Source organism: Euphorbia lathyris, chromosome 5, assembly GCF_963576675.1.
Source record: "Euphorbia lathyris chromosome 5, ddEupLath1.1, whole genome shotgun sequence".
Taxonomy (NCBI): domain Eukaryota; kingdom Viridiplantae; phylum Streptophyta; class Magnoliopsida; order Malpighiales; family Euphorbiaceae; genus Euphorbia; species Euphorbia lathyris.
The window spans coordinates 60,042,545-60,069,288 of record NC_088914.1 but is presented as its reverse complement, the minus strand read 5'-3'; the positions used below and the strand labels follow the sequence as shown (position 1 = coordinate 60,069,288).

The following is a 26,744-nucleotide window of genomic DNA, read 5'->3' as shown; positions in this document are numbered from 1 at the left end:
GGTGATATTTGTGAAAAAATATATCGGGTATTAGCAAACGGAACTAGTGTTTTTTCATACCATATTCGTTCAAATTAAAATAAGCTTTATTTCAGAAATAATTTTTAACCAAAGTTTATTATCTATGACAATATCTAGAGAAATGGCATTGTTAGGAAGCAAAATCCTCTCCTGTGTTCTTAAAAAAGTAGTATTCATATATTATAGTTTAAAATCAATTTTATAGTTTACCAAAAAATGACATTTAATGTAGGGACGGTTTTAAATGGGCAATCTACGTTATGAATACGTCAAATAATATAAAAAGATGCATTTTTTTTGGCTTAATACATACCCAGCCCCCTAAAGTTGTCCATTTTATTCATTTAACTCCTTCAACTTAAGGGACATCCTTTTACCCCCTAAACTCCAAAAAAATGCTACTTTTAACCCCCTATTTTAGAATGCCGAGATATAATGTTGTCCGTGTGTATCACGCGCGTGACACGTGTGTATCCTGAATTACCCAGCCTCCTAAAGTTGTCCATTTTGTTCATTTAACCCCCTCACCTCACGGGCCGCCCCTTTAACCCCCTAAACTCCAAAAAAACGCTACTTTTAAGTCCATATTTTAGACTGCCGAGATATAATGTTGTCCGTGTGTATAATTTGCTCTTTTCTTTCCTACTTTCTTATTTTAAAAGTCCTTAATATTGAAAAATTGCTATAAATATCATTTAGTCATCACTTCTCTTCCACTGTATTCTATACTTCATATCAAATCAGATTTTAACTCTTCCTTTGTATTGCCTTCCACTGTATCTATATACACCGTGGTCATAATTCATACAAAGTTAAAGCATTTTTTACCATTTCAACGTGGATTGAGACAAAAAAAAAGCACCAATTAAAAATTAGAAAGACACCAATTAAATATTTTTTATCTCCAATGCCCGTACTTGAGTTGGAACTAAGATTTTTTTGGAGTTTAGGGGGTTAAAGGGTTGTCCCGTGAGGTGAGGGGGTTAAATGAACAAAATGGACAACTTTAGGGGGCTGTATGCATTTTTTTTACCGTTGGAGGCAAGAACAAAATCCTCCCACGCGCCTCCTGTGTTTGAGACACAAACGTTGACTAGGTCAATGCCACGTCGGATGATAGGGGGTTAAAAGTAGCGTTTTTTTAGAGTTTAGGGGGTTAAAAAAATGTCCCTTAAGTTGAAGGGGTTAAATGAATAAATGGACAACTTTAAGGTGCTGGGTATGTATTAAGCTTTTTTTTTATTGAGTTTTTTTTGGTAAAGGAGCAAGAAAGGGGGGAACTGACGTCAAGGTGGACTCAGTTCTTGACAGTCACAGTTCGTCGTCTCTATAACTACTGCTGTGAGCTCCACACCTGCACCCGCTTCCTCTCTCTCTCTCTCTCATTTGTTTATTTTTCCCCATTCGAAAACTGTCGCTAAATATCTCCAAATCACTCAGACGAAGGATCAGAGATACTCAAGAGGAGTTCATGACAGAGTCCAGGCGCTACCCTCTTGCTACCCAGCTAGGTAATTCATTTTACTTTCGACTATGATTTTCCTTCTTCTTATACTTTTCCTGTTCAATTTTCAGCTCAATTTTGGTGTTTTTTTCTATTCTGCTTGAGTTTGTCTTCAAAGAAAGCTACTGGCAACTTTCTTTTGTTTTTGGTGGACTATTTCAATGTGAGGTTCTTGGTGTTAACTGTCAAGTATACTAATGCTTTTTTTTTTTTTAAAAAGGAATTTGTTCTTTTATCTCAATTTATAGGGCAGTCGTTTTATCACCAATCCTATATTCTCCTTTATGGTAATATTGTGGTTCTTATTAAATGAGGTCGATAATTATTGATACTTTTTTTTGGGTGATTTTTGAATCGGTAGTTACTGATAATAATGATCGAGATATGTGTAATGCAGATATTCAGCAAATTCTTGAAGAGGCACAACATAGATGGCTACGCCCTGCTGAAATATGTGAAATTCTTAGCAATCATAAGAGGTTCCATATTGCCCCAGAACCTCCACATATGCCACCAAGTAAGGCTTTTGTTATATTGGTTTTGCTAATGAAGTTGATGTTGATCTACTACTTTGAACTCCTCTTTCCTTCATCTTCATTTGCTGGTCTTCTGAGTGAATAAGACTTTTAATTTTTATGTTTGGCTTAACTTGTTAAATCTGCTTAGTCCAATATCTATGATCAAAATTTGGTATTGCAAATGCTTTACAAGTAAATGCAGCTTAATGCTTAAAATCAAAACAATGGATTGGATAATCACCTTCTTAAAATTTGAGAATGGATTCCACAAAAGTCGAATAAATTTAGGTATTGTATTGACAACACAGAACAGTGTCTGTTTGGCAGTGTGTTTGATGCTGCTGTTTGCGAAAGCTCTATTTTAACCATGTTGGTTAAAGATAATTACATATTATTTTTAAGAGAGACTTGGGTAATTTTTCATGAACGCCAAAACAGCTAGAAAGCAGTTTCAAACAGCTTTTGCAATATTTATGAGGGTGATTTCCCAATAGTTGTTTCTATTGCAACTCCAATTAGACTGAAGCATTCTTAAAGTGTCTAATCATACTTCCTTTATTAGTATTATTTTTTAATTTTTTTTATGCACTCCTTGTTTCCTCATTTTACAGGTGGTTCACTTTTTCTTTTTGACCGGAAAGTCCTGAGATACTTCAGGAAAGATGGTCATAACTGGAGAAAGAAAAAAGATGGGAAGACAGTGAAAGAAGCTCATGAGAGGCTCAAAGTAAGCATGAGCAAAAGCATTTTTTGTTTTTGAAGATTTATATTCGCTTTAAAATGGAGGTAGCAAACTTTGCAAAATGTAGCCTTGAGACGATAACTTCACCTTTTATCTGTTACATCTGAATTTTGTTTAAGGGCACTATATTTTGTTTGAAATTATATGCATCCTTCAAGATCATATATAACTAAAAAGATATGAATGCTTCTAGTCTGGAAGCATTGATGTGCTGCATTGCTACTATGCCCATGGAGAAGAAAATGACAATTTCCAAAGACGCAGTTACTGGATGCTTGAAGAGTGAGTTCCTAATCCCTACATGCCTGATGCTTATCAATGGGTATTTTGTATTTGCACTATTGATTATCTTTTCACATGTATGCAAGGTGAGTTTATCATATGTTGTGTTGTTTTTTTCTTTGGGAAAAATGGTATTTCACATTTATGAGAATTGGAAGATTGAATTGGTTTCAAATGTGTGCACAATGGATAGCTGAAATTTTTATACATATTTGTGATTCTTATCATGCTCTGTTTTAGGAACTTATGATGCAGCAAGAAGAAACAGTAGCTCTAAGCATGGGTATTTAAACATTATATTATACAGAAGAGGAGAAAATTGGCAGTTAATCTTTTGGGAATGCTTGACACTCCTTACCCATGATTTGGAATTGTTAATTGTTTCAAACTACACGTTACGGTACCAATGACTTGATTGTCAGATGAGTGATGAACGAATTAAAACTTTAAATTTTTGTTTTTTCATGTAATTTCCTGTCTTATCTAAAGAGACACTCAACACATATCCATAACATGTAGACATATTTTGGGGGAGAAGACCTCATATACATCGTGAACTTTTCAAATAAGCTTCAAGCATTAAGCAAATTAATAAAAAGAGTTGCCAGGTGTGCCTGAATTTTCTGACTTGTTTTTTTCTTTTTAATGTTTGATCCACTTTGGCACATTCTCCCGCACACATGCTTGCCTATTTTTCTCTTTTCTGATATTATTTTATCTTGAAATTGGTGCATTACCCATTTGAGTTTTGGCACAGGACTTATGTATTGCTTACAGAAAATCTACTATGGTACAGGATGCTGTCAAACATGCTTGAGAAAATTTTATTTGTTTGTTTCATCGAAACTTTACTTAACAAGCTTGTCATCTTCAATTTCTTACATAGTTGGCTATGATGCAGGGAACTTTCTCGCATAGTACTTGTCCACTACCGGGAAGTAACGGTAACATTTTGTCTCTCATGTTTTATTTTTGTTTTTATGTTGTTATCTCTTCTTCACTCCACAAAGTTTCTTCATATGAGCAACTGAATGAATCTATTATAGCACACCAATCAGCTCCATTTATTTCTGGTGCAACAAGAAGAGAACTACACAGTAGAAACTAGTCTTAAACATGGCCATGCATCCTATTACATAAAGTAGGGAAAGATTAGATGTATATCTAGGATTGGAGAAGAATTGTTGTAAAGTTCTTAATGCGACACTTTTTGACAGAGGTGCTGACATATTTCTTCTGCCCCTATAACTGCTAGATTACACGCTGGTTCCATAAATGATTGTGTCTTTGTCAATCAATCCTTCGATGTCAAGTTGCATATGTTCCACATCAGCAGGCGTATTACATATGATGGCATAATGACTACTGTGGATACAGTGATTACCAATTATAAGATACATTGTCTAAATTGATAAAGTTAATAGAATTCTAAATCATCTGAAAGTTCAGAATTTGTGAATTCATAATTTATTTTCTTACGCTCACCCACATACAGTATTTTTATATTTAAGACAAATATTTCCACATTGAGCTTGAGCTGCACTGTACTTGTATATTCTCAGGGCAACAGGGCAAATTTTAACCGCATACAAAATTACGAAGATGCTACCCGACATTCTCAGCAAATTGAGGATAGTATTGTGCATTCTGAGATGGACATTTCTGTTTCTTCCAATTTTCATCCTGATGGTTACCAGGTGCCTGCACATACAACAGATACAGCAAGCATGAATAGTGCTCAGGCATCAGAATCCGAGGATGCTGAATCAGGTGCAGTTATTGTTCCTCTGATATGAAAATTTGCTGATGTCTTTTTATTAGGAGGACGTGATGCAAGTTGGACTTTCTTAATTATTATTTCCTCCTTACTCTTTGTATTTTGACTACTGAAAATCTGACATAATGCAGCATATAGTAACCAAGCCAGTTCCAGATATCATTCTTTTCTTGAGGTACAGCAACCTGTGCGAGAGCATAGTAATTCCGGTTCTCATGATCGTCATGATCCTGTGTCATTTTCAGGTAAATTTGTCTAATGTTCAGGCCTTTGCCTAATCAAGCTACATATCAGTTTTTACTGTATTGCGCACGGTACAGTTTACATAATAGTTTTTTAACTGGTTATACAGATGATTATCAAGGGAAGTTGTCAACTTCTAGAAGTGACTCAGTCTCACTAGTCCAGTTGGGTAAAGCTGGAGACACTAATGGTGCTACTCTACCTTATCAGTCTCATAAGCATTTTGACTTACCCTCATGGGAAGACTTAGGAAATTCTACTGATGGAATTGAATCTGCTCCTCTCCAGTCTTCATTTTCATCACAAACTGAAACTATAGGAATCATTCCAAAACAAGATGAAATACCAAGACGACTTTCTACCAGTGACACTGGTAAAATGCAGGACTTTGGGAGCCATTTGCCTGACCAGAAACAGTGGCAGGTATGAACTGATGTTTTTCTGCATTACAATCCCAGGGCACCAAATTTTAATTCAAATAAATATGTGGTTTCTGAAATCAGTCTCATGCACAATAACATTGACATTAGTTTAAATTTGGTTACCACTTCGCTTCATACAATTCAGATGAGATTGGATTATTCTTCTATAGAAGATCCATTTCTATAATGGCTTTCAGTTTTGTTGTCGAATTATAAACTAACATACCACATAAATAATTATAATTCAATAATAAATGGATCTAGAATTTATGAACTAGCCTGTTCTAGTTGCATTCATTCTTTCAAATTGTTGAATTATCCATTGACTTGTAATTCGAGCATCATATTGTCAGTTATTGAGTGCATAAACTCTCTTGTGGGTCATGGATCAGAAGTTGCACCCAGACTTGACATATGATTTCACTAGATTCATGAACTAGAACTTCTTAATGGTGATTTAATTAGTACACTTGGGCTTTCCCAAACACAGGGAAGCGATCATCCTGTACAAGATGATGTACATCTTCAACTTCCACATAGTGATCATGATATGGCCCTGGAGGGAAAATCTATATACTCTTCTTCTGGGAAGCAGCACTTCTTAGATAGTTCTGTATCTGAGGAAGGTCTAAAGAAGCTTGACAGTTTCAACCGATGGATGAGCAAGGAACTTGGAGATGTAAGCGAGTCACATGTGCAATCCAGTTCTGGGGCCTACTGGGATGCAGTTGAAGATGAAACTGGGATTGATGACCCTAAAATGTCATCTCGAGTTCACTTGGATAACTATGTACTAGGTCCATCCCTCTCCCAGGACCAACTTTTTAGTATCATGGACTTTTCACCTAACTGGGCATATGTAAACTCAGATATCAAGGTAAACTTAAATTTATTTTGTTCACATGCTGCATAGCTGTTTTTCATAGATAGGATAACTGAGTGATAAGCTAAGCTGTAATAATATATATGATTCTCCATTTTGATATTACAATTTTCTTTTCCGATTTACCTATAATGTAACAGGTTCTAATCACTGGAAGATTCTTGAAGAGTCAAGAAGAAGTAAAGAATTGTAAATGGTCATGTATGTTTGGGGAAGTTGAAGTTCCAGCAGAGGTTATAGCTGATGGTGTTCTTCGTTGCCAGACTCCTTCAAACAAGGCTGGTGTGGTTCCTTTCTATGTTTCATGTTCAGATAGGGTAGCATGTAGTGAAGTGCGCGAATTCGAGTACCGACCCAGCCCTATCGAAGATGTGGATATTACAGATAATTATAGCAGCACTAATAGTGTTCTTTATGAGCGATTTGGAGAACTATTGTCATTGAGCTCTGTCTCTGTTCCAATATGCTACACCAGAAGTACAGATGAAATTTGTCAATTGAGCGATAAAATCAGCTCCTTTCTGAAAGAGGATACTGATAAAATGGATGAAATGTTAAATCTTACATCAAAAGCTGGGGTTTCTCTGGAGAAAATAAAGGAGGAACTTCTTCAAAAGCTACTCAAAGACAGGTTACACGTTTGGCTCTTGCAGAAGGCAGCTGAAGGTGGAAAAGGCCCCAGTATATTAGATGAAGGTGGTCAGGGAGTGTTACATTTTGCAGCTGCTCTTGGCTATGATTGGGCCCTAGAACCCACAATTATTGCAGGAGTAAGCGTCAATTTCCGTGATGTGAATGGATGGACTGCACTTCATTGGGCAGCATCTTGTGGCAGGTGAGGAAATTGAAACTTTTCAAAGTAAACGTTGGCCATGGTAATATTCTTCCTGTCTGTCATTATGCTCCACTTCATATTACAGGTTATGGTTCAGCATTAGGTTAGCTTAAGAAATATTTTTAGCAATCCGTTGACTGCATGAAAGCTTAACACAGAGGAAAGTCATGTCATAGGAATTTTCTTTTTCATGCTCTTTTAGGAGATCATAATAAAATTTGTGGAAAAGGCATGCTATACATGCTAAGAGAATGTAAAATTGCATAAATGTGTGTAGCACCGGACTCTAATTTTACTTCTTGGGTACAAGCTAGCAAAGTGTTCATTCTGGGAATTTGATTTTCATATAATTCAGAAATACTCGTTGAATTTGTACATTTTTTTCGTATTGTTCGGATGTGACCAGATTGCGCACCGTTGCAAACCTCATCCTTCTTGGCGCAGCTCCAGGAGCAGTAACAGATCCATCTCCCAAATATCCTACTGGCAGAACACCTGCTGACATAGCCTCAGCTAATGGACACAAAGGAATTGCTGGTTATCTTGCAGAATCTGCTTTGAGTGCCCAGCTGTCTTCTCTTGATCTGGAGAAAAAGGATAGTGATGTAGTAGAAAGTTCTGGAGCAAAAGCCGTTCAGATATCTCCAGAGCTTAGTACTAGCAATTCTGATGGGGCCTTGCCGTATGAGCTATCCCTAAAGGATTCCTTGGCTGCTGTTTGTAATGCTACTCAAGCTGCAGCTCGAATTCACCAGGTCTTCAGAGTGGAGTCTTTCCAAAAGAAGCAGTTAAAAGAGTTTGGTGATGATAAACTTGGAATGTCACATGAACGTGCTCTTTCGCTAATTTCTGTTAAGGCAAATAAGCCTGGCCAACCTAATGAACCAGTGCATGCTGCTGCTGTAAGGATTCAAAACAAGTTCCGTGGTTGGAAGGGAAGAAAGGAATTTTTGATAATCCGGCAGCGAATAGTTAAAATTCAGGTGCACTTCCATTATTTCTTTCACTTGTCTGATATTTATGTTCTTTTTTTTCTTTATGACACACACATGTGCTTTTGAGTTTTTCTACAAATTTCTTTCTTCAATTAGAGGCAAATACTTGAACCTAACCTTTACTTTCTCTGGTTATAGGCCCATGTGAGAGGACACCAGGTCAGGAAAAATTATAGAAAGATAGTGTGGTCTGTGGGAATAATGGAGAAAGTGATTTTGCGATGGAGGCGGAAACGAAGTGGTCTGCGTGGATTCAAATCAGAAGCACTTAGTGAGAGTTGTAGCAAACAGGATGTGTTGACAAAGGAGGATGATTTTGATTTCTTTAAAGAAGGCAGGAAACAAACAGAAGCAAGATCACAGGTAGCACTTGCAAGGGTCAAATCCATGCATCAGAATCCTGAAGCTAGAGATCAATATAGCAGGCTGCTAAGTGTTGTGACTGAGATCCAAGAGACCAAGGTGATTGTCATATTACTTTTCTTTTTTGGTTGTTTTCAAATCTATCAAAGACGCCTAATAGTGATTTATAAATCCAATTGAGATTGTGCAGGTAGTGTACAATTCGAAATCAGCAGGGGAGTTTGATGACCTGATTGATATTGAAGAGTTATTGGATGATGACACTTTCATGCCTACAACTTGTTAGACTCAAACTCATGAATGTAAATGTCCATATTTATTACACCTCAACTCAACTTGTTTAGGAATTGTATTAAATTATAAACTAGCACTTTAAATGCACTCTCAGTAGTAAAAGCCAGTTAACAGAAAATTCTTCATTTGTCATTTTAGTCCAATGAATCTCTTTTTTTTCATTTTCTTACCTGTTATGCTATTCAATACTCAGAAATATTATCGCCAGAAATTTCAAATTTGTGCTAGAAATCAGGCTTCAGTTGTTACTCTTTGATTTATTTTTTTTAGAGTACAAATAATTTTCTAAATTTGCACCGTAATATTTATTTGGTCAATAGAGTTTGTTCTCTCACCATTAGATTTTTAGGATGGAGAAATTAATTAAGCTGTAAAAATTGTTCTACCCTAAGATTCTAATATAATGGTGATTATTGAAACTCCATTTGGTTAACGATTGAAATTCTTTGCTATTCTGAGATCTTTCTCGATTGTATCTGTTATAGTGTGGTGTTCTTTCCATAAACATTCCAATGCCAAATCCAACTAAAATGAAGAGCTATTTTATAGCTTTTAAGGATGAAAGTTACCTTAAAATAATCTTGGATGGTTTAAAATACAAAAGTAATTTCAGGAAAGATCTTGATGGCTAGGCTGGGGAATGCTTTTGCATGGTGAATTGCATCAGCCACTCACTGAACAAATTTCAAAAATCGTCATCCAACTCCATTGATATTTAGAGTAAATAATTTATTAATCTTTATATTTTTATTTAACACGTTTTTTAATCCTCACGGTTTAATGTTTAGCTTTTGCTTTATTCAACCATTCAATCCATATAAAAAAATAAACTGTTTAATAATTTAAAAATATTTGAACAATTAAATTATTAAATAGAACAAAATTAAAGAAAATATTATTAACATAAAACTAATTAGTATGTTGAAGTAAAAATATAAAACTAATAAATTATTTACCATTATATTTTAACAAATAATAATATAAATAAACTCATTCCGTTGATTCAAACAGAAAGTCATCGAAATAATTCAAATAAAAAGTCATCACCTTAAAAAAAAAATCTTACTTTTACACATATCATATCATAGCCACGTGATAACTTACCTAGGGCTGTAATCGAGCGGAGCCGAGCTGAGCTTTGGCATGTTCAAGCTCGGCTCGCTATAAAATTAACGAGCTCGAGTCCAAGCCGAGTTTGCTATAAAATTAACGAGCCGAGCCCAAGCCGAGCTTTGGCTTGCTCAACCGAGCTTCAAGCTTGTTTCGAGCCCAAAATCTTCTCTTGAACTTGGTTCATTAAGAAAATTATCTAACCATGAATTGTTTGTGAGTAAATTGTTAATTATATTTATGAAGGTTGCTCGCAAATAACTCTTTAATTGTGTACATAAACAAACTCACAAGCAAAGTTCGTGAATAAATAAACAAGATGCTTACAAATAGTTCGTCTATTACTCATTTATTATGTTTGTGAACGAACTCATCTAGCAAATAAAATAATATTAAGTTTAGAAATTTGTGAACTAGGAAAAAACTATATAGTTTTCTACAAAACTAAAATTTGTTCATAAATGTTCTAATCGAGCCTGCTCGCGAGCTTTCGAGCTGAGCTTTGGTCTGCTCAAGCTTGGCTCGTTTACGAACCGAGCCAGTAAATCGTGTTCATGAGCGGCTCGTTTACAAATCGAGCTGAACCGAGCCGAGCTTTTATCGAGCCGATCACCGATCTGCCCATGAGCGGCTCTGTTCATTTACAGAGCTATTTATACCGTATGAAGGCAAAAAAAATAAAATCAAAATACTTCTAATTGCTTATGGCCTTATATACAAATTGATGCATAGGATCTATCCGGGTTTAGTATTCTGAATCTGGACTCCTTTTATTGGTTGGAATATTATGAAACACAAACAAATTGCCAAATTTCATTGCTAAAATCTCTTCATCAAAAATAGCTCCAAGCAATTGCAATTGGATTGCATTTTCTAACGTTCATTTAAACATTCTCAACCATCAAGAATACAGTATCTCTGTAAAATTTTCACACCATATACACTGATCTTTCCTCTTTATTCTGGAAAAAAAAAAGGAAAAAAAACGAACAGATGGTCTGCTTCTCCATTACTGTACATGGAAACAGCCCAAGTATACATTTCTCACAACCCATATTTCAAATTCTGACATTTGACAGCTATTCCCACTGGTTGAAGAACAAAATAAGGAAAAACAAAAATAATAATAACAGAAAAATAAGGAAAAGATTTCTTCAGTGCAAATGATTAGTTTACCTACTACTCGGTAAAACCAAAGCTCCTCTTTCTCAATTCTTGTTGCTACTACTAGCACCAAGATTCTCATAAAACAAGATATACCCATGATCTGTATTACTTGAATATTCCTGCGCTGATCCAAAAAATGTCTGCACAGCAGACTCATCGATCATCTCCACGTTTTCATCATCGAAAAATAGCCAGTGATTATGGCTTTTCACAAGGCTCACGTAGTGTCCATGGTTCGGTCCACTTCCAACATGAACAACTACTGCAAATAATGAGTATTCAATGTCTGTGTCTTCTACTGTGTTACTCAGCTTCAGCTCTAGTGGGAACACCACACGATAAGATAGCTTCTTGTAACGACTTAGCTGCTCAATGTATTTGAACCTCTTCAGATGAATAACCAATATGTGAGGAGGTTTCTTTATCTTCATTCTCTTCTGGGCCTCTTGTAAACTGCAAGTAAAATAACTTTGCTCATTTGCATTTGCAAAAGATATCCTACAATTATTTTAATCAATAGATAAAGGTCCAGACATCTATCAAAATATTGAAGAAATACAAACTGACCTAGCATGACTAAATAATAACGTTTTACACTCGAGTAGTGCATTTATGATAATCTGTTTGGACAGAGAATTTCACTCGTCCTATTTACTAAAGGCAAACTACAATACAGAGCTGTGATATTTCTGACCTCTCGGCCTTCTCACACTTAACTAGTTAGTGACTGATGCACCCTTAAACCCTCATTCTACGAAGTTGAACCCCATTTTTGCATGTTCACGCATGCATGTAATATTATTATTGCTTAACTAAATTGCATTTTTTCTAGCATTTCTCAACAAATTTCTACCTTTCAGAATTTGGTTGTGGTGAGAACTATGAACAAAGCACTTTAGGAGTGCGAAATGGTTGAGACTCCAATCTCTCCTGCATTTATAATCAGTAACCTACCTTTAATTTTCGACATTATTTGAAAGGTCCAATTTAATAATGCAAGTAGGTTTCATCAATATTTTATGAAACAAGTCAAGGGAAAAAAATCAAGTAACAGATACTAGTAGAATCATACCCATATAAGGTACAGTCCACACGTAGAAAAATTAGCCCAAAATATAAAATACATTCTTCTTGGCATATTTAAGCATTATAGAAAGCAAAATATTTTAAGTATCTGTTAGTCCCTAAAGAAAAAATAAGAGGTTCAGGTGAGTAAAGACCAGTGTAAATAAATCCAAGGCACCTCTAATTTATCAGATACTACTACAAAAGAACACCACAAGTTTAACTTAATGCATAGGAGAACCAATAATAGCTCAAAAGACACACCTGCAGCACTTGTCACAAAAAAACTTATCCTCTGCATTCAATGTCTCGGTGGAACTAAAATTTTTTAAACAGCTTGTTATTGAACTATTCTGTTCAATATCCAGGCTCAAGTCGAAAAAAGTTTCATCCCTTGCTGTAACGGTCTCACACTGAAGGCACCTTGTCTCATTGGTAAGAATTCCCTGATTCAAATATGCATAAGAAACTGTGAGGCTATTTTTTTCATTTCCCTATTTTGGCTTTATTTTGCTCAGCTCATCTTTTGATGCGGAGAAAATATGCGGAAAAAAAAGTGCTTCTTACGAAGCTTATTTACAATGTTTATAATTTAATCAAGGAAATAATGCACAGAAGTTATAAATCAGGCAAAAATATGAATTGGTGGCAGGATGTCACCTGAAAATTTTTGTGCACCCAGGTAACCAAAGGCTCCTTTGAGATACCATTAGCCTGACCATTTTTTAGTCCATTTGCAGTCTTCTCAGGCGAGGAAGAAGTTTCAGGATCACTTTTTGCAGCTTGGCCCTCCTTCTCCAGTGTGTCGACAAGTTCATTTAGCAAATAATTCAAAAATTCATGAGCATCCTGGATTGGAAGTGCATAGATTTATATTAGTCTTTCTGCAATGTTTTACCAGTGTACTGTAACTTCACATGTTGAACTGGTGTCTAGACTTAGACTAGAAAAGAGCATATACCTGGTGCATGTAGCTACGGAAAATCTCATTTTGTTTCTTTAGTCTCTGCACGAAACGCTTTGGAGCAATTACACCTGTTTTCTTCTTCTGTGAACTTATCTACACATGAATAATCAATATTTGGCCTCAGGAACATAGCTGAAATATAAAAGTAAACACCATACATGTTCTGCGATACAAGAAAAAGAAATACTTATGACAAATATCACTTGAATTAAAAGAAAAGGTGGGCAGGCAATGAGCTGGGTATTAACAAAAAACAAAGACAAGTGCAATGTGGGAAAAACAATGGGGTACAAGTTATTCAGTAAAGATGAAGTTCAAACTATTACAGAAACCGACAGATATATGCATTACTTGTATAAAAATGAAATAATAATAGTCATTACAAGTAGGATAATCAACAATTGAACTTGACAAACGCAATGCAATGCAATAAGCTTCTAGAATTTCTTAAAATGACAATATACATCAATCCCAGCTTGAATTGTTCTGCAAGAGCAAAAAGCTACATGGTTGTCCTGAACAATTTACGCAATAAATGACACTTCAAAAGAAAGAAACTGCCAAAATTTCATGTGTTTAATGCTAGAGAGGACATAAATGTTGGTTTTAAGCATCCAAATGCAGCATGTTCAATCAATTTTTTCATAAACATCAATGCATATGAAATATCTCAAGGTGGTATTAATGTATTTTGTCCTTTTAAACTGGATAAATCAGTTGGGAAGCACAACATTATTGAATCAGATATGAAATAAACTTCAATATCATATATTCATACTCTGCACACAAAAAATCAGTTCTACACACATCTGTCAAGGATGACAAAGGATTTCTAGCTAAAAATGAATGAAGACAAAAATCAAAGGATCCTAATTTGTTCTTCTATAAGAATTACTCTTGAAATTTGTGCAAGAAACTATATAATTCTTTCTAGAAGTCTAATGATGTCATTTCAAGGAAGCTATCACAAACAACAAAAAATAAGAAATGGAAAGGGGAAAAGTGAAAAAGACATATCACGATAGAACTACAAAAGTAGGAGATCGAAAGGAATTTGACATATCAGAATATGAAATAATTTAAATGACAAGAATCCTAGCTGTGGACGTAATCATGTAGTAACAGAATTGAGCAGAATTCATATACACCTGAAGGGAAAATTCATGAACATTATATAGAAGAACAAATAAACGCTAGGGTGAATCTCATTTGAACTGTACCCAAAGTATCATCCAAACATTAATCCATTAACATTAGGTTACCTGTGTAAATAAGTCTGCCAAGCATGTCAAGAGATTGTCTTCTGCATCCCCAGAATTTTTATTATTTGCATAATATTCTAGCAATTGTTCCCGAAAAGGCACACAGAAATAAAGTGCCTGTAAAGTGAAGGAGAAAAGAACAATCTAAGATATATAGAGTACTACTGATAACAATTATAAACAGAGATAAAGAGAATCCTTCTGTTATTCAAAGCTGAATGAGAAAAGAACAATCTAAGATATATAGAGTACTACTGATAACAATTATAAACAGAGATAAAGAGAATCCTTCTGTTATTCAAAGCTGAATAAATTTTACGGATCATAAAATCACATGTAAGGACTCAATTTAAGAAGTCCATACAAAAGTATTGGGCTGCAGAATAGCTGCCATGATTATGAACATACAGGCAACGATTGTGCATTATAAGTTAACAATGATCCCTAAGAATTCGAGAAATGTAGTCAGTAATTTTAGCAAAAATATATATTATCCAGATGCAGAATAATACTGAAATATATCTGCAAAGAAAATACTATTTGGGCTGACTTAAATAATTGAAAGTACTGATTATTAAAAGTAAGTTAGAAATAAAAATAAAAATAAAAAATTCGAAGGATGTAATAAATTTGAACACGTAAGACCTGAAAACCTATATTTACAAACCATTTTCCAATTGATCTAATCAATTCGTTCCTAGAATATCTTATGAATACGAACTGACCATATAAAACCCATATGTTTCTAATTGAGAATCTTCAAATCTATTTTGACCAATTCGATTACTAACTTCACATTAGAAAATCTTGATTTACATTTACAGAATTTAATTATCAAATTTAAATGTATCAAATGGTAAATATCACTTGCTAAACTGAAGCATCTTGAAGTAATCATACCATTTACAATAATCCCTACAAACTAACCACTTTCCCTGTAAACTAGAATTAATTTATTGGACATGATTAATGAAGCCACAAAATTCAAACCTACAGTGATAAATTATCAAGGACCTAATTCAAACAGTGTAGGACAACATTTCAAACAACATCATTGAGCTAACATATTGAACATATGCTCATTTATTTACATCCCTAAACCACTTCATCTCTACAAAGTATTAAAAATATCAAAATGCACAATATACCGATCCCAAAAGCACTGCCTCAAGCCCAAGTAAAAGCAAAACTCAACCAATAAGCCAATACAAAAGTACATGAGAACACATAGATGGTTAGAGGAAGTCAAAATTTAACAAAGTAATGACAGGAAAAATAAGGAAGTTAACAATACGCATAAAAAAATAAGATAACCAACACGATTGAAATAATTGAGAGTTAAATAAACCCTAAAAAGCATCATGAAGGGTGAAATCGAAGTATGAAGGACAGCGAACCTGCAATACGCTGTTACAGTAGCAAGTGTTACCGAAATTCTCGAGGCCAAAGTATCGCTCGCCTTCAGGAAACTGGTCGCCGAGAGCTTTCTCGAGTTTAGAACCTGCAGCGCCCATTAGTGCATCGATTGATTGAAGTCAGATCTTTATGTATCTATAAATATATTATCTCCTTTGACCGCTTCAACTTAGGGATTCAACATTTTCCATGAACGAATCTTCTACGTCTGTATCAATCTGTATTAAGTTATGAGAGTCGAATAATGGATTAGTGTGGTGTTCGTTAAGGAAATTTTGCAGGGGAGGAAACGAGGGTTTGGCTTGGTTTCTGAAAGAAGAAAACTTGGCAAAAATTAAAATGATAAATTTTCTCTATTTCATCTTTTACATAAATAAAGAGAAAATGCATTAGGGCTCTTTACTTTACTGATTGCTCTTAGGATGAGTCCATGCCACGTGCGACAAACTGTCAAAGACAATGTTACCAAAGCGGTTGCTTAACCGATTAAATAGTGTAATCTAGCCGTCCAATACATGGAATTTTTTTAATTTGACTTAATGCATAAACCACATTTACCGTACGTTGTCCTTTACCGGACGTTTGGTATTTGATAGAGATAAAAATAAGAAAAAACGCATAATCGTAAATCTTGTTTTATTATTCGGCAAAATAGAGAGTATTAAAAATTTCAAGGAAAAATGGTTTTGGTTGGATCTGAAGAAGGATCCCTTTAATAGTCCATATTTGGAAAGTTTCCCCTTCAAGCCAAATTGGAAGCCAGATTCTTCCAACATACAAATTTGGGAGAGCCCACAAGATTGAACCTCGGAGGAGGGAGATTGTGGCATTTCCCAACTTTTACCGTTGGATTATTATGTTAGAGATGATTCGTGATGAGCGTCTTTGTATTGTGCAAGACGAAGATATGGTCTTCCATCTGGACAATGAAGATTGTTATGAAGAGATCCTTAAAGGTGATTTTCTTATTTTGACTTTGCTTTCTCTTTTGTTTTGTTTTTTTTTTTAGTGCATAAATGGCTTTTAATATGAGTGCCCATGCTAGTATGATAATGAGGTAGAGACAAGTTGATTTGGTCGCAATGTTGAATGTTGGAGTCCTTAAAGCTTTGGACGTGGCTAGGCCTTTAGGTGCCGAGCATCAACTACCCTTTCTTCCACCTCTAGAGGACCGGGCCTTGAGAGGTCCTAACCTTGCTCAAAGGAGAAAAAGTGACGACTCTCTTTAGGGTGCCTTTGATTCTAGTCGAAAAGGTTCCAACCACTGAGGTTCGGTTTCCAAATGGTTCTCCCATGACTGTGATTGTTCTCATTGCTTAAGATACTCATTCGATGAAGATTATGGTCGTAAAAGATCAAATTGTAGTTGCATTTGAAACATCTGTTGTGTTCCCACAACCTTCGGTTACATCTAGCGTCCCGATCTTTGATTTTATGGAAGTTAAGACGATATATTTATAGTCGCTTACCCTTTTAAAACAACCTCCCCTTCAAATTGAGGCCATCACTACCTTTGTTTGAGCCTTCCAAAGGTACAAAATTCAAGTATGGTCGTAAGCCAGTTGATTTGACTATGACCCTTCCTTCTTCCGTTGTTCTAGGGGCAGAACATTTAGAGAGGAAGGCTGCCGAGGTGGAGCCCTCGAATGAACCTTAGGTTCATCCGAAAAAGGCGAAGGCCGGTGATGTAAAGAAAGCTAATTCTCGGGCGAAAAGCTCATTCGCTCCTTCCAGACTGGGTGTTGAGGAATTTTTCGAGAGAACAAGACCCTCCTTACGAAGAAGGATGATAGGATCTGGGACCTCCATGAAGAAGTTTTGAAAGAGCATAAATCTGCTGCTTTTCACTCCAATGATGCAAATGCTGATAAGGCGTATCTTCTACAGGTGTCGATTTTGATTTTGTGCAATCGAGTCGTGTGTACTTTTACACCTCTAGGCATGTCTAAATGTTTTGTATATTGTTTTTGGTAAAAACAGCACTAGAATTGCATATAATAATGTGTTTTGCGATTTAAGGTTTCTGACTCGGAATAATGTGAATTCTAGTCTCAGTAGAGAGTGTGTATGCCTCAAATCTTAGTTTTTGTTCGTCATTTGAAAAAACGGACATCACCAATGTGACTGGGGACCCCAAAACCCTTAAACTAAAAAAATTCTAGGGGGAATAGACGGCGGGAAGGCAACACGTAGGCCACATCACTGTTGGTCCTGTGTAACATGAGAAGGTTAGTTCCAAGGGGGGGGGGGTTAGGAACTATTTAAAAAAATTCACGTTAAGGCTGACTTCTTTTTCAGTTAAGACTTTTACTAAGTCTTTTAGCACAGTGATGCTGAGTAAGATCAAAGGCAAGTTTAGTTAACTAGTAACTAAATCTGCTTCTGTCAAGAGTCAGGAGATAAATATTGAATCTATTCCTGAGCTCAGTGTTCAGATCACACAACTCAGTAGATACGTTTTACGTTTTACTAGGCACAACACAAAGCAAGTAAATAAGGAGTAAGAGTTAGGAAAATGATACTCAGCAGTCTTATCCTGGTTCGGCCTCCTTGCTTACGTCCAGTCCTCGAAGTTCTTCTGAGCTTTTTGAATCCACTACTGAGCTCTTTCAGGTACAACACAAACCTCTTACAATAGTTACTGAGTATACAAAAGTACCTTCCTCTATTCTTCTACTCAACACTATCTCTACTACTGAGTGCTTTAACCGAGCAACTCAATGTCTCCTTCTAAACTCTAGAATTGATAAAGTGTTTGTTCTAACAAATTTGAAGAATACTTTAGATGATTTAACAATCTAGGCTCTTACACAAAGAATATGAATGCGTGTAAGATTTGCTTTGCTTTTTGAGACAGAAACTTCAAGTTGCTATTTGGTCAGCATTTCGACTTGAAGAATACCTGCATCAAATGAAGCATTTGAGAGGCCTATTTATAGTGACAGTTGAGGCTCCAATTATTTCAAATTTCAAAATAACCGTTGGAGGGAAAACGGCTTCCTGTCGTTTTCACTTGGTCAGTGCTCAGCGTCTTCGGCCAATAAGAACGTTGCATCTTCTGCCTTCTTCAATTGCCAGGTACTTCTGGTTGGTAGACGTCAGATTGTCCATCTTCTTTTGGTAAAGTCTTCCAGACAACTTCCTGCGTCTTCTGAAACTTTCCCAAAGTGGAAAAACTTTGTCTCAAAGTTACTCAGGTCAACTGCTGACTTGTCTTCTATTCGTTATACTCAGCAGCTTCGGTATGAAGCAATTGAGAACTCCTTCTCAATTCTTCTTGCTGTTGGGCTACGTTTTCTTTCTACTGGGCCGCAAAGCTTGATTCTGTTGACTTGGGCTTTGACCTTCTCTTGTGGGCTTTTGGGCCTTGATCTTTTAATGTCTTTAGTTCTTATAAATTAAATTACTCAACATTGAACAAACATATTAGTATGAAATAAATCAAAGCATTTAAACTTAATGTGTTGGAATATTTATCATGGGAATTTAAATATAATTCAAATAATTTTATCAAATCAAAATCATGTGAAAATGTGTTTCAACAATCACCACATATGGCTCCCACACGTTCAAGATTATGCTTCTACCACGTGTCGCGATGCGGTGCATATGCTAATCATATCATGATATATGGCATGATTTGGCCAATCTGCGTGTGCCATGTGGTGGGTGTAGGTGGTGGGTGTCGGCGAATGGGAGGCTATATGATGCATAGCTCCAACTTAGAGATAGAGTTAACATAGCCATTTTTCGGTAGCAGATAATTGACGATGAGATAGTAGGCTTGTCTTAAAGTTTGAGGTAGAAAGGTGGCAATAAGCTCACCATGGAGATCCTCAGGAATGAGATACTTTTAAGGGAAATCTAAGACATTTCTCTCATCTCCGGATCTTGAGTTCCATTCATGCTAGATCTACCTCTAGTAGATCAGCCAAGTACTAAGGAGAGATGATGAAGGTTTTCTCTTTAACAATAGTTATTGATTGGTCATCATCCTCTGGTGACCACAGAGGTTCGTATAGAGCTCTATGACTAAGTCTGTGTAAACTGTTGGAGTTTAGTGTCCTAAAGACAATTGTTTTAGGATATTAATATTAATGAATAAATTGTTTATTTGATCATTTGTTTAATCAGATATATAGCATTAAAATATAACTATATATAAAGGCAAGAATCTTTCATAAAGAAAGTAACCCTAAGTTTATTTAAGTAGTTATAAAGTGTTCATACAAGCATGAAGTGAGATTGTACTTTATAATAGACCAATAAACTTAAAGTAAACCCAAGTCAAGTAATATGTTATAGGGGTTGGCATATTACTGTTGAGATTTGCATGTAACAGTGTTTTCTATCGAGACAGAAAGCTGATCTCACAAGCTTTAGATATTCGGATATCTAGACAGTTACATGGATCTGGTGAAGGAGTTCATTAGGATTGGGACCCGACTTGAGATAACAGAATGGATTGATTTGTCTAATGTGTCAACTGTTCATCTCATTAGTATTAGTAGGTATAACTAATCCTCAGACCCAAACATTCGTTAATTAGTGATTCTGGATTATGGAGTCTGATACTTTGATTTTGTGCGATCACGATCCAATAGGTGAGAGCCTAGGGTGTGTGAGAGCAGGGTTGGGTATCACACAAAGTAATTGCAAAATAGTTAATGTCAGATTGAGCATTCGTCACTCCCGATAAGTGGGACATATATCCAAATGGCCGCTTGTGGTGAATTGACTGAAATCCTTACAAGGTGATACAATTAAGAGTAGAAATGAACATTTCACTTAACTTATCTTTTCAGAGTGAATTCAACCTGTACAAGTAAAACCGGACTCTTCGTTATATGTAACCTTGACACATTCCATGGTTATAAGGAATTGACCGACATGATATAGTTGATGAAGGATTGTATTATATTGTACCTAATACAGAAAGGTTAACGTCAGTTATCAACCTGACTTCTTAATTGCTCTAGGGGAATATCATAGGTTCTGCTAGTAACAGCTTGCGACGGTATTCCGTTATATATATGTTGGAATTAATCGTGATGAATAATTTCAAAGGATATATACGGCTAGTGGCAATAAAGAACCTAATGGGTCGCATATGAGACTTGGAATCGGAGGACGAAAACGTAATTAGCGGGACATAGACACATGGGCCGAAATTTATATATTAATTAGGGATATTAATTTAGTTTAATAATTGTAATTAGATTATAATTATAAATTAAACTAAAGAATTATCTGATAATATTAAATGGATGTTTTATGTAATTAAAACTCTAATTAATTATCCCTAACATTAATTAATTATTAATTTGATTAATAATAATTATTTAGATAATATTAAAGTGTTTATTTAATTATCTAATTAGGAATCCTATTCAGAATAAGATTCCAATTAATTAAATTCCTAACACAACTGGGATTAGGGTTTTGGAAGTCTATAAATAGACCCCTAACCTCAGAATTTCGGCCAACACACTATACAGGAGGAGAAGGAATTGTTCCGTCGTCGTCTCGGCTAATTTACTTTATTTCTTACTCCCTCTTTGATCTCGTATCGATTTCTGTTAGAGGCAATCATTGCGATTGCCATTCATTAAAGGTTGATTACTGGTTAGTTTTTGTTTTGTGTTGAATCAAACGTTCGTGGTTCACGAGTTGATAATAACAAGTTGTGGGCACTTCGTTTGCAACGGTAGATAGTTCTTCAATAAAAGTATTACTTTCTATCCCTCTTTATATGAAATAACAATTAACAGATCTTGGAAAAGGGAAATAGACAAAATAGATAAAATTTTATTATTCCACTATGCCTAGGCTTGTCTATTTTCTTACATTGGTATCAGAGCCTATGTTAATCTGTTATTTCATATATGTATTTTCAATCAGATTGAATAAATTTATTGTTAGGATAAATTAATTAATCGGTTAGTTCAATTAATCTAACGATAAATAAGTTTTGATTACTTATTAATTAAAACTGATTATGCATAGTTCCTGATTATTTCGGTTGATAATCGTTTAAACAAAACCTAAAGGTTTTATAGTTAGATAATTAAAATGTTTTGTTTTATTAAATCTAATATATATATATATATATATATATATATATATATAATTAAAAATATATATATATCAATAGCTGTTCGGGGTCGCTGCCGCAAGGCGGCGACCCCGACCGCTATTGCGACTGGTTGCTGCCTTGCAGCAGCAACCAGTAGCGGCGGACGCTGCTGCCACTGAGGCAGCAGCGGCTGGCCGCTAGCTGCTGCCCTACGGCAGCAGCTATGCCAAAGGATCGGGCCGATTAAATCGACCCGGCCCAATTGTTGGTACCGGTTTTTTAAAAGTGTTTTAAAAGACCCGTTTTAAATATAGATATATATATATGTTTCAGAATATACTATTTTGTTTTGATTGTCAAAATCAATTTATTTAAAAGTTTGTTTTACCTAAATATTTGATATAAGTAATTCAAAGCATTAAATGAATTATACAAATTAATTAGAATATGCATAATTAAAATTGGATGAAAATTAATTTAAGTTGTTAATTTGATTAACTCAAATATTACATAAATAGTTTATGTAATCAATCAATTAAATTTAATTTAATTGAGTCTATGCATGTTTGGCGTTATGGACATATTAGACCCTCTATAATAGTTATTTAGTCTTTTGGTATTTAAATAGGACCTGCGTGTCTTGCCTTCTCTTACTCTCTATTGTATTTCTCTTCTCATCCAAATCCCTTCAAGTAAATTGAAGTTTCTTAGAAATAGAATATTGTTGTAATTCAAGGCGCCAAGGAGAAGACGAAGGACCCAAAGAGAAGTATGTAATAGTTAGTATTTCCCTAGGGTGACCCTTTATTCCGTTTCTGGCTCAACGGAATAAACTTAGAGGTATGTCCATAATTGTCAATGTTGAATGTATGAATGTTTGATATGTGCTAAAGCAAATCAAGACTAGGTTAGATTATGAGACTTAAATAAAATCCCTCACTAATCAAAAGTTAAGTAAATAAGCAAGTTATTAAAATCGGTTGCCCCTCCCTAATATTATAATTCAGCCGGCAGTACTGGGGGCCTTTGAGTTGTTGAGTAAACTTAAGCTCGGGGTCTTATGGTTACACCTGAATTATCGAAAAAATTGTTTTTCACGAATATGGGTAATGCTTAAATTAGGATAGAATAATTGGATGAGTACACTCATGTTGTTCTAACCTAATGGGCAATATGGTTGGAATTGATAGACGACACATATCAGTTACTAATGTGGTTAGTAACCCAACAACCTAGAAATCACATGTTTTGATGTGATTGATTACATGAATCTACCTAATGAATGAAACTAGCTTGTTGAGTAAACTCAATGTGAAATTTTAGGAGTTAGGATTCTAGCTCACTAAAGGAAATTGTGAATATCCTTCGAATTAATATAGAGGGTTATTTTTTTTTTTTGGTAGGACAAGGAAAAAAAACAAACAAAATGAAAGCCTAACCCGGGATCAGCCTAGGGTGGCTGACCCCAACCATATCCTCAAGCAGAAGGGACAAAATAGAAGAAGGAGGAATAGAAAGGGTAGAAACACCTAACATCCCCCCATGCCCAGCCGCAGCCAAGCAATCCGCCACACGGTTTTGCTCCCTAAAAATATGGGAGAACCTAATAACCTCAAAAGCAGGACGAAGCCTCAAAATGGCTTTGATAAGGTTCTGGCAAGAGAGATAAGAAACTTGGGAAGCAGAAATCCTATTGATAGCCTCCAAATTGTCAGATTCCACCACCAGCTTCTTAATTCCCATGCGAATGGCAAGCTTAATACCTGACAGTAGGGGTGCACATGGTCGGTTAACCAGTCCATTAACAAAAACCATTAACCAGTCCATTTAATTCGGTTAACCATATTTCGGTTAATATAAACTTCGGTCGGTTAACCTATATTTCGGTCGGTTAACCATTAGTGACTTTTCGTAGCAAATATCACTTTACATTTATAATTATTCACTTTAAAATAAGTATATAATTATTTAAATATTAAATAAAAATATGTAACTTCAATTTTAATTAACAAAATTGCCAAAACAAATAAATTTTAAGTTATTTTGATATTTTTAACTTAAAAATTAAATACAAATATGTATATTTATAGATTGATAATTAAATTTCTATATATATTTATACTAGTTTTATGTATATTAATACATAATCGGTTTATTTTTCGGTTTCGGTTAACCATCGGTTTTTAAAATAAAAACCGTACACTAGTCCATCGGTTACGGTTAACCTATTTTTCGGTTTGGTTTCGGTTTCGGAAATCGGTTTTTCGATTTTCTGGTTAGTTTTGTGCAGCCCTACCTGACAGAATCCCCCAGAGCTCTGCAGAAAAGGCCGAGCCCAATCCCAAGTTATGGGTAAACCCAGCCAGCCAAGCTCCACCAGCATCCCGAAGAACTCCTCCAGCAGCAATTCTGCCATTGCTAAGGCAGGAGCCATCCGTATTCAACTTCACTACCCCTTCAATAGGCTTACTCCAACCAACCAAGTGGACCACCTTAGCCGGGGAGGGATTACCCAGGGGCTCCCCTTTAGAACTTTGCAAAATAACCGAAAGTTTTTTGGAAAAGAAGTTTAATAAATCAGGAATAAAGGTAGTTTTCTTAGCAAATAACTCATCATTCCTCCATTTCCAAATATGGTGACAGATAAGAGCAAAGAAAATGTCGCCGTGCTCCATATTGGCCAATAACTTCCCCTTAGCGCCCTCAGAGAACCAGTCAATTGCAGAATGAGCCATGAAGGGAGGAAGGGTATGGGCAGGAAGAACCCCCTCCCAAATCTTCTGACTATTAGGGCAATCCCTCAGAGCATGGCAAAGTGTCTCCATATGACCCCTGCATCTACTACAGGTTCCTGATTCAGTCAAGTGCCTCCTCTGCCTATCCACATTGGTGAGCAGCCTGTCTTTAACCCCTAACCACAAAAAACTCCTAATTCGATAAGGGATTTTAAGGGCCCAAATAGTCTTCCAAATCTCCAAAGGAGGATACTCCCTACTAGAGGAAAAGGCTTCATAGGCCGATTTACAAGAATAGATGCCATTATTAGACAAAGCCCAACAATGTTTGTCTTTATCCTCCTCGAGGTTGCTGACCTTAACTCCTCTAATTTTCAGGAGGGTTTCCAGACTAAGGAAAGAGTCAAACTTAGACCAGATCCAGTCACCCTCCGAATCCACCACATCAGCAACCTTCCAGTGACGGATATTACTAGGCGGAGGGGATCTACACACATCAATAAGGGGTTTATCACCAATCCAGGTGTCCTCCCAGAAGCTAATGGATCTACCATTGCCCACCTCTAGCCCAATCCCCGTACAGAACTCGGCAAAAACTTCACTAAGCCCTTTCCAGAGGAAGGAGCAGGTGACAACCCTCTCCTTCGGACCACCGAAGATTTTGTCTTTCCGATATTTGCCGTACAGAAGATGGACCCAAAGAGAGGAAGGGAATTGCCACATCCTCCAAAGGAGCTTCATTAAGAGGACTTTATTATTATCCTTCACATGCCTTATACCAAGCCCCCTCTATTTTTAGGCTGGCAGGCCTCTTTCCAAGGAACCAGGTGGACCTTTTTTTCCCTCACCTGACTCTCCCCACAAGAACCGCTGGCTAATCTTATCAAGGTCGTTAAGAATCGGCTCAGGAAGTTTACAGGCTTGCATGATGTGGTTAGGGGCTGCGCAGTTGACAGATTGGATAAAGGTAAGGCGACCAGCAAGGGAAAGAGAATTAGCTTTCCAGCTAGCGCACAAACTGTTAGTTTTATCCAAAATGTCTTTAAAAGAGGCTTTAGAGACCCTCTCACTATGAAGAGGAACCCCGAGATACTTACCCAAAGATTGGGTCAGGGGGATGCCAGAGACTTCACTAAGTCTTCTGCACAAGCCGTTATCCATGTTATTAGAACAAAGCATACGGGACTTTTGAATGTTAATCTTCTGGCCAGAGGCTTCACAAAAGCACTTGAGGATATCCATCACAATCTTAATTTTCTCCACACTCCCCTCCACAAAAAGCATCACATCATCAGCAAAGAACAAATGAGTAATAGGAGGGCAATGTCTATTGATGGAGACAGGGTGGAGACTCCCCTTGTTAACTGCTTCTTGAATCAGGTGAGAGAGTCTTTCCATGGCAATGACAAACAGGAAAGGGCTCATAGGATCCCCTTGTCGAATACCCCTGGAGGGAGAGAACTCTTCAGACATGTCCCCATTAATCATAACCTGGAAAACAGGGGAGGAGATACACTTCTCAATCACATTCCTCCAGCTCTCCGGGATACCAGCTTTGGCTAAACTATCCAGAAGAAAGTTCCAGTTAAGCCTATCGTAGGCTTTCTCCAGATCTAGTTTAAGAGCCACAATCCCTCTCTTCCCTTTCTTAATCTTCATAGAATGGACAACCTCCTGGGCAATCACAACGTTATCCATCATTTGTCTGCCAGGAACAAAGCTCCCTTGGTTCTGGCTGATAATGTCTGGCAGGATCATCCGGATCCGGTTCGCCACAATCTTGGTAATAGCTTTATACAAAACATTACAGAGGCTGATAGGTCTCATCTGAAGGAAGGAGGAGGGCTTATCAACCTTAGGAATCAGAACAAGGAGGGTTTTATTAACCAACCTAATATCATTAGAACCAGCAAAAATTCCTAACACAAAACTGTAAATCCCCTCTTTTACAGTATCCTAGTGCTTATGAAAGAAACTAGCAGGGATGCCATCAATCCCAGGAGCCTTCGTGGAACCAATACTGGCAAAGGCCAAATCAATTTCCTTGAGATCAATTGGATGGAAAGC

General features: G+C 36.2%; 2 protein-coding genes across 2 annotated transcripts; one reads left to right on the top strand and one right to left on the bottom strand.

The window, feature by feature from the left end:
- Positions 1-1,322: 1,322 nt before the first annotated feature.
- On the top strand, positions 1,323-9,046 carry LOC136229304 (calmodulin-binding transcription activator 3). The gene is made up of 13 exons (XM_066017994.1): positions 1,323-1,532; positions 1,923-2,042; positions 2,655-2,770; positions 2,979-3,067; positions 3,969-4,011; positions 4,630-4,837; positions 4,976-5,089; positions 5,197-5,510; positions 6,000-6,386; positions 6,533-7,227; positions 7,634-8,210; positions 8,361-8,684; positions 8,776-9,046. The coding sequence occupies exons 1-13, from the start codon at positions 1,493-1,495 to the stop codon at positions 8,869-8,871; spliced, it is 3,123 nt and encodes a 1,040-aa protein (XP_065874066.1). The 5' UTR covers positions 1,323-1,492; the 3' UTR covers positions 8,872-9,046.
- A 1,772-nt stretch (positions 9,047-10,818) lies between these two features.
- LOC136229601 (ubiquitin carboxyl-terminal hydrolase 4) lies at positions 10,819-16,233 on the bottom strand. The gene is made up of 6 exons (XM_066018492.1): positions 15,848-16,233; positions 14,451-14,567; positions 13,183-13,281; positions 12,882-13,070; positions 12,486-12,667; positions 10,819-11,609 (listed from the first exon to the last, which is right to left on the bottom strand). Exons 1-6 carry the CDS (start codon positions 15,962-15,964, stop codon positions 11,198-11,200), a joined length of 1,116 nt encoding a protein of 371 aa, XP_065874564.1. The 5' UTR covers positions 15,965-16,233; the 3' UTR covers positions 10,819-11,197.
- Positions 16,234-26,744: the final 10,511 nt, after the last annotated feature.

Excerpts from the sequence above, each read along its gene's own strand:
- LOC136229304 (XM_066017994.1), top strand. The coding sequence starts at position 1,493 with ATGACAGAGTCCAGGCGCTACCCTCTTGCTACCCAGCTAG. Across the intron at positions 3,068-3,968 it reads AGTTACTGGATGCTTGAAGA|GGAACTTTCTCGCATAGTAC; the intron begins GTGAGTTCCTAA and ends GCTATGATGCAG. Across the intron at positions 5,511-5,999 it reads CTGACCAGAAACAGTGGCAG|GGAAGCGATCATCCTGTACA; the intron begins GTATGAACTGAT and ends TCCCAAACACAG.
- LOC136229601 (XM_066018492.1), bottom strand. The coding sequence starts at position 15,964 with ATGGGCGCTGCAGGTTCTAAACTCGAGAAAGCTCTCGGCGACCAGTTT. Across the intron at positions 13,071-13,182 it reads TCCGTAGCTACATGCACCAG|GATGCTCATGAATTTTTGAA; the intron begins GTATATGCTCTT and ends CTTCCAATCCAG. Across the intron at positions 11,610-12,485 it reads TTTTGTGACAAGTGCTGCAG|TTTACAAGAGGCCCAGAAGA; the intron begins GTGTGTCTTTTG and ends TTTTACTTGCAG.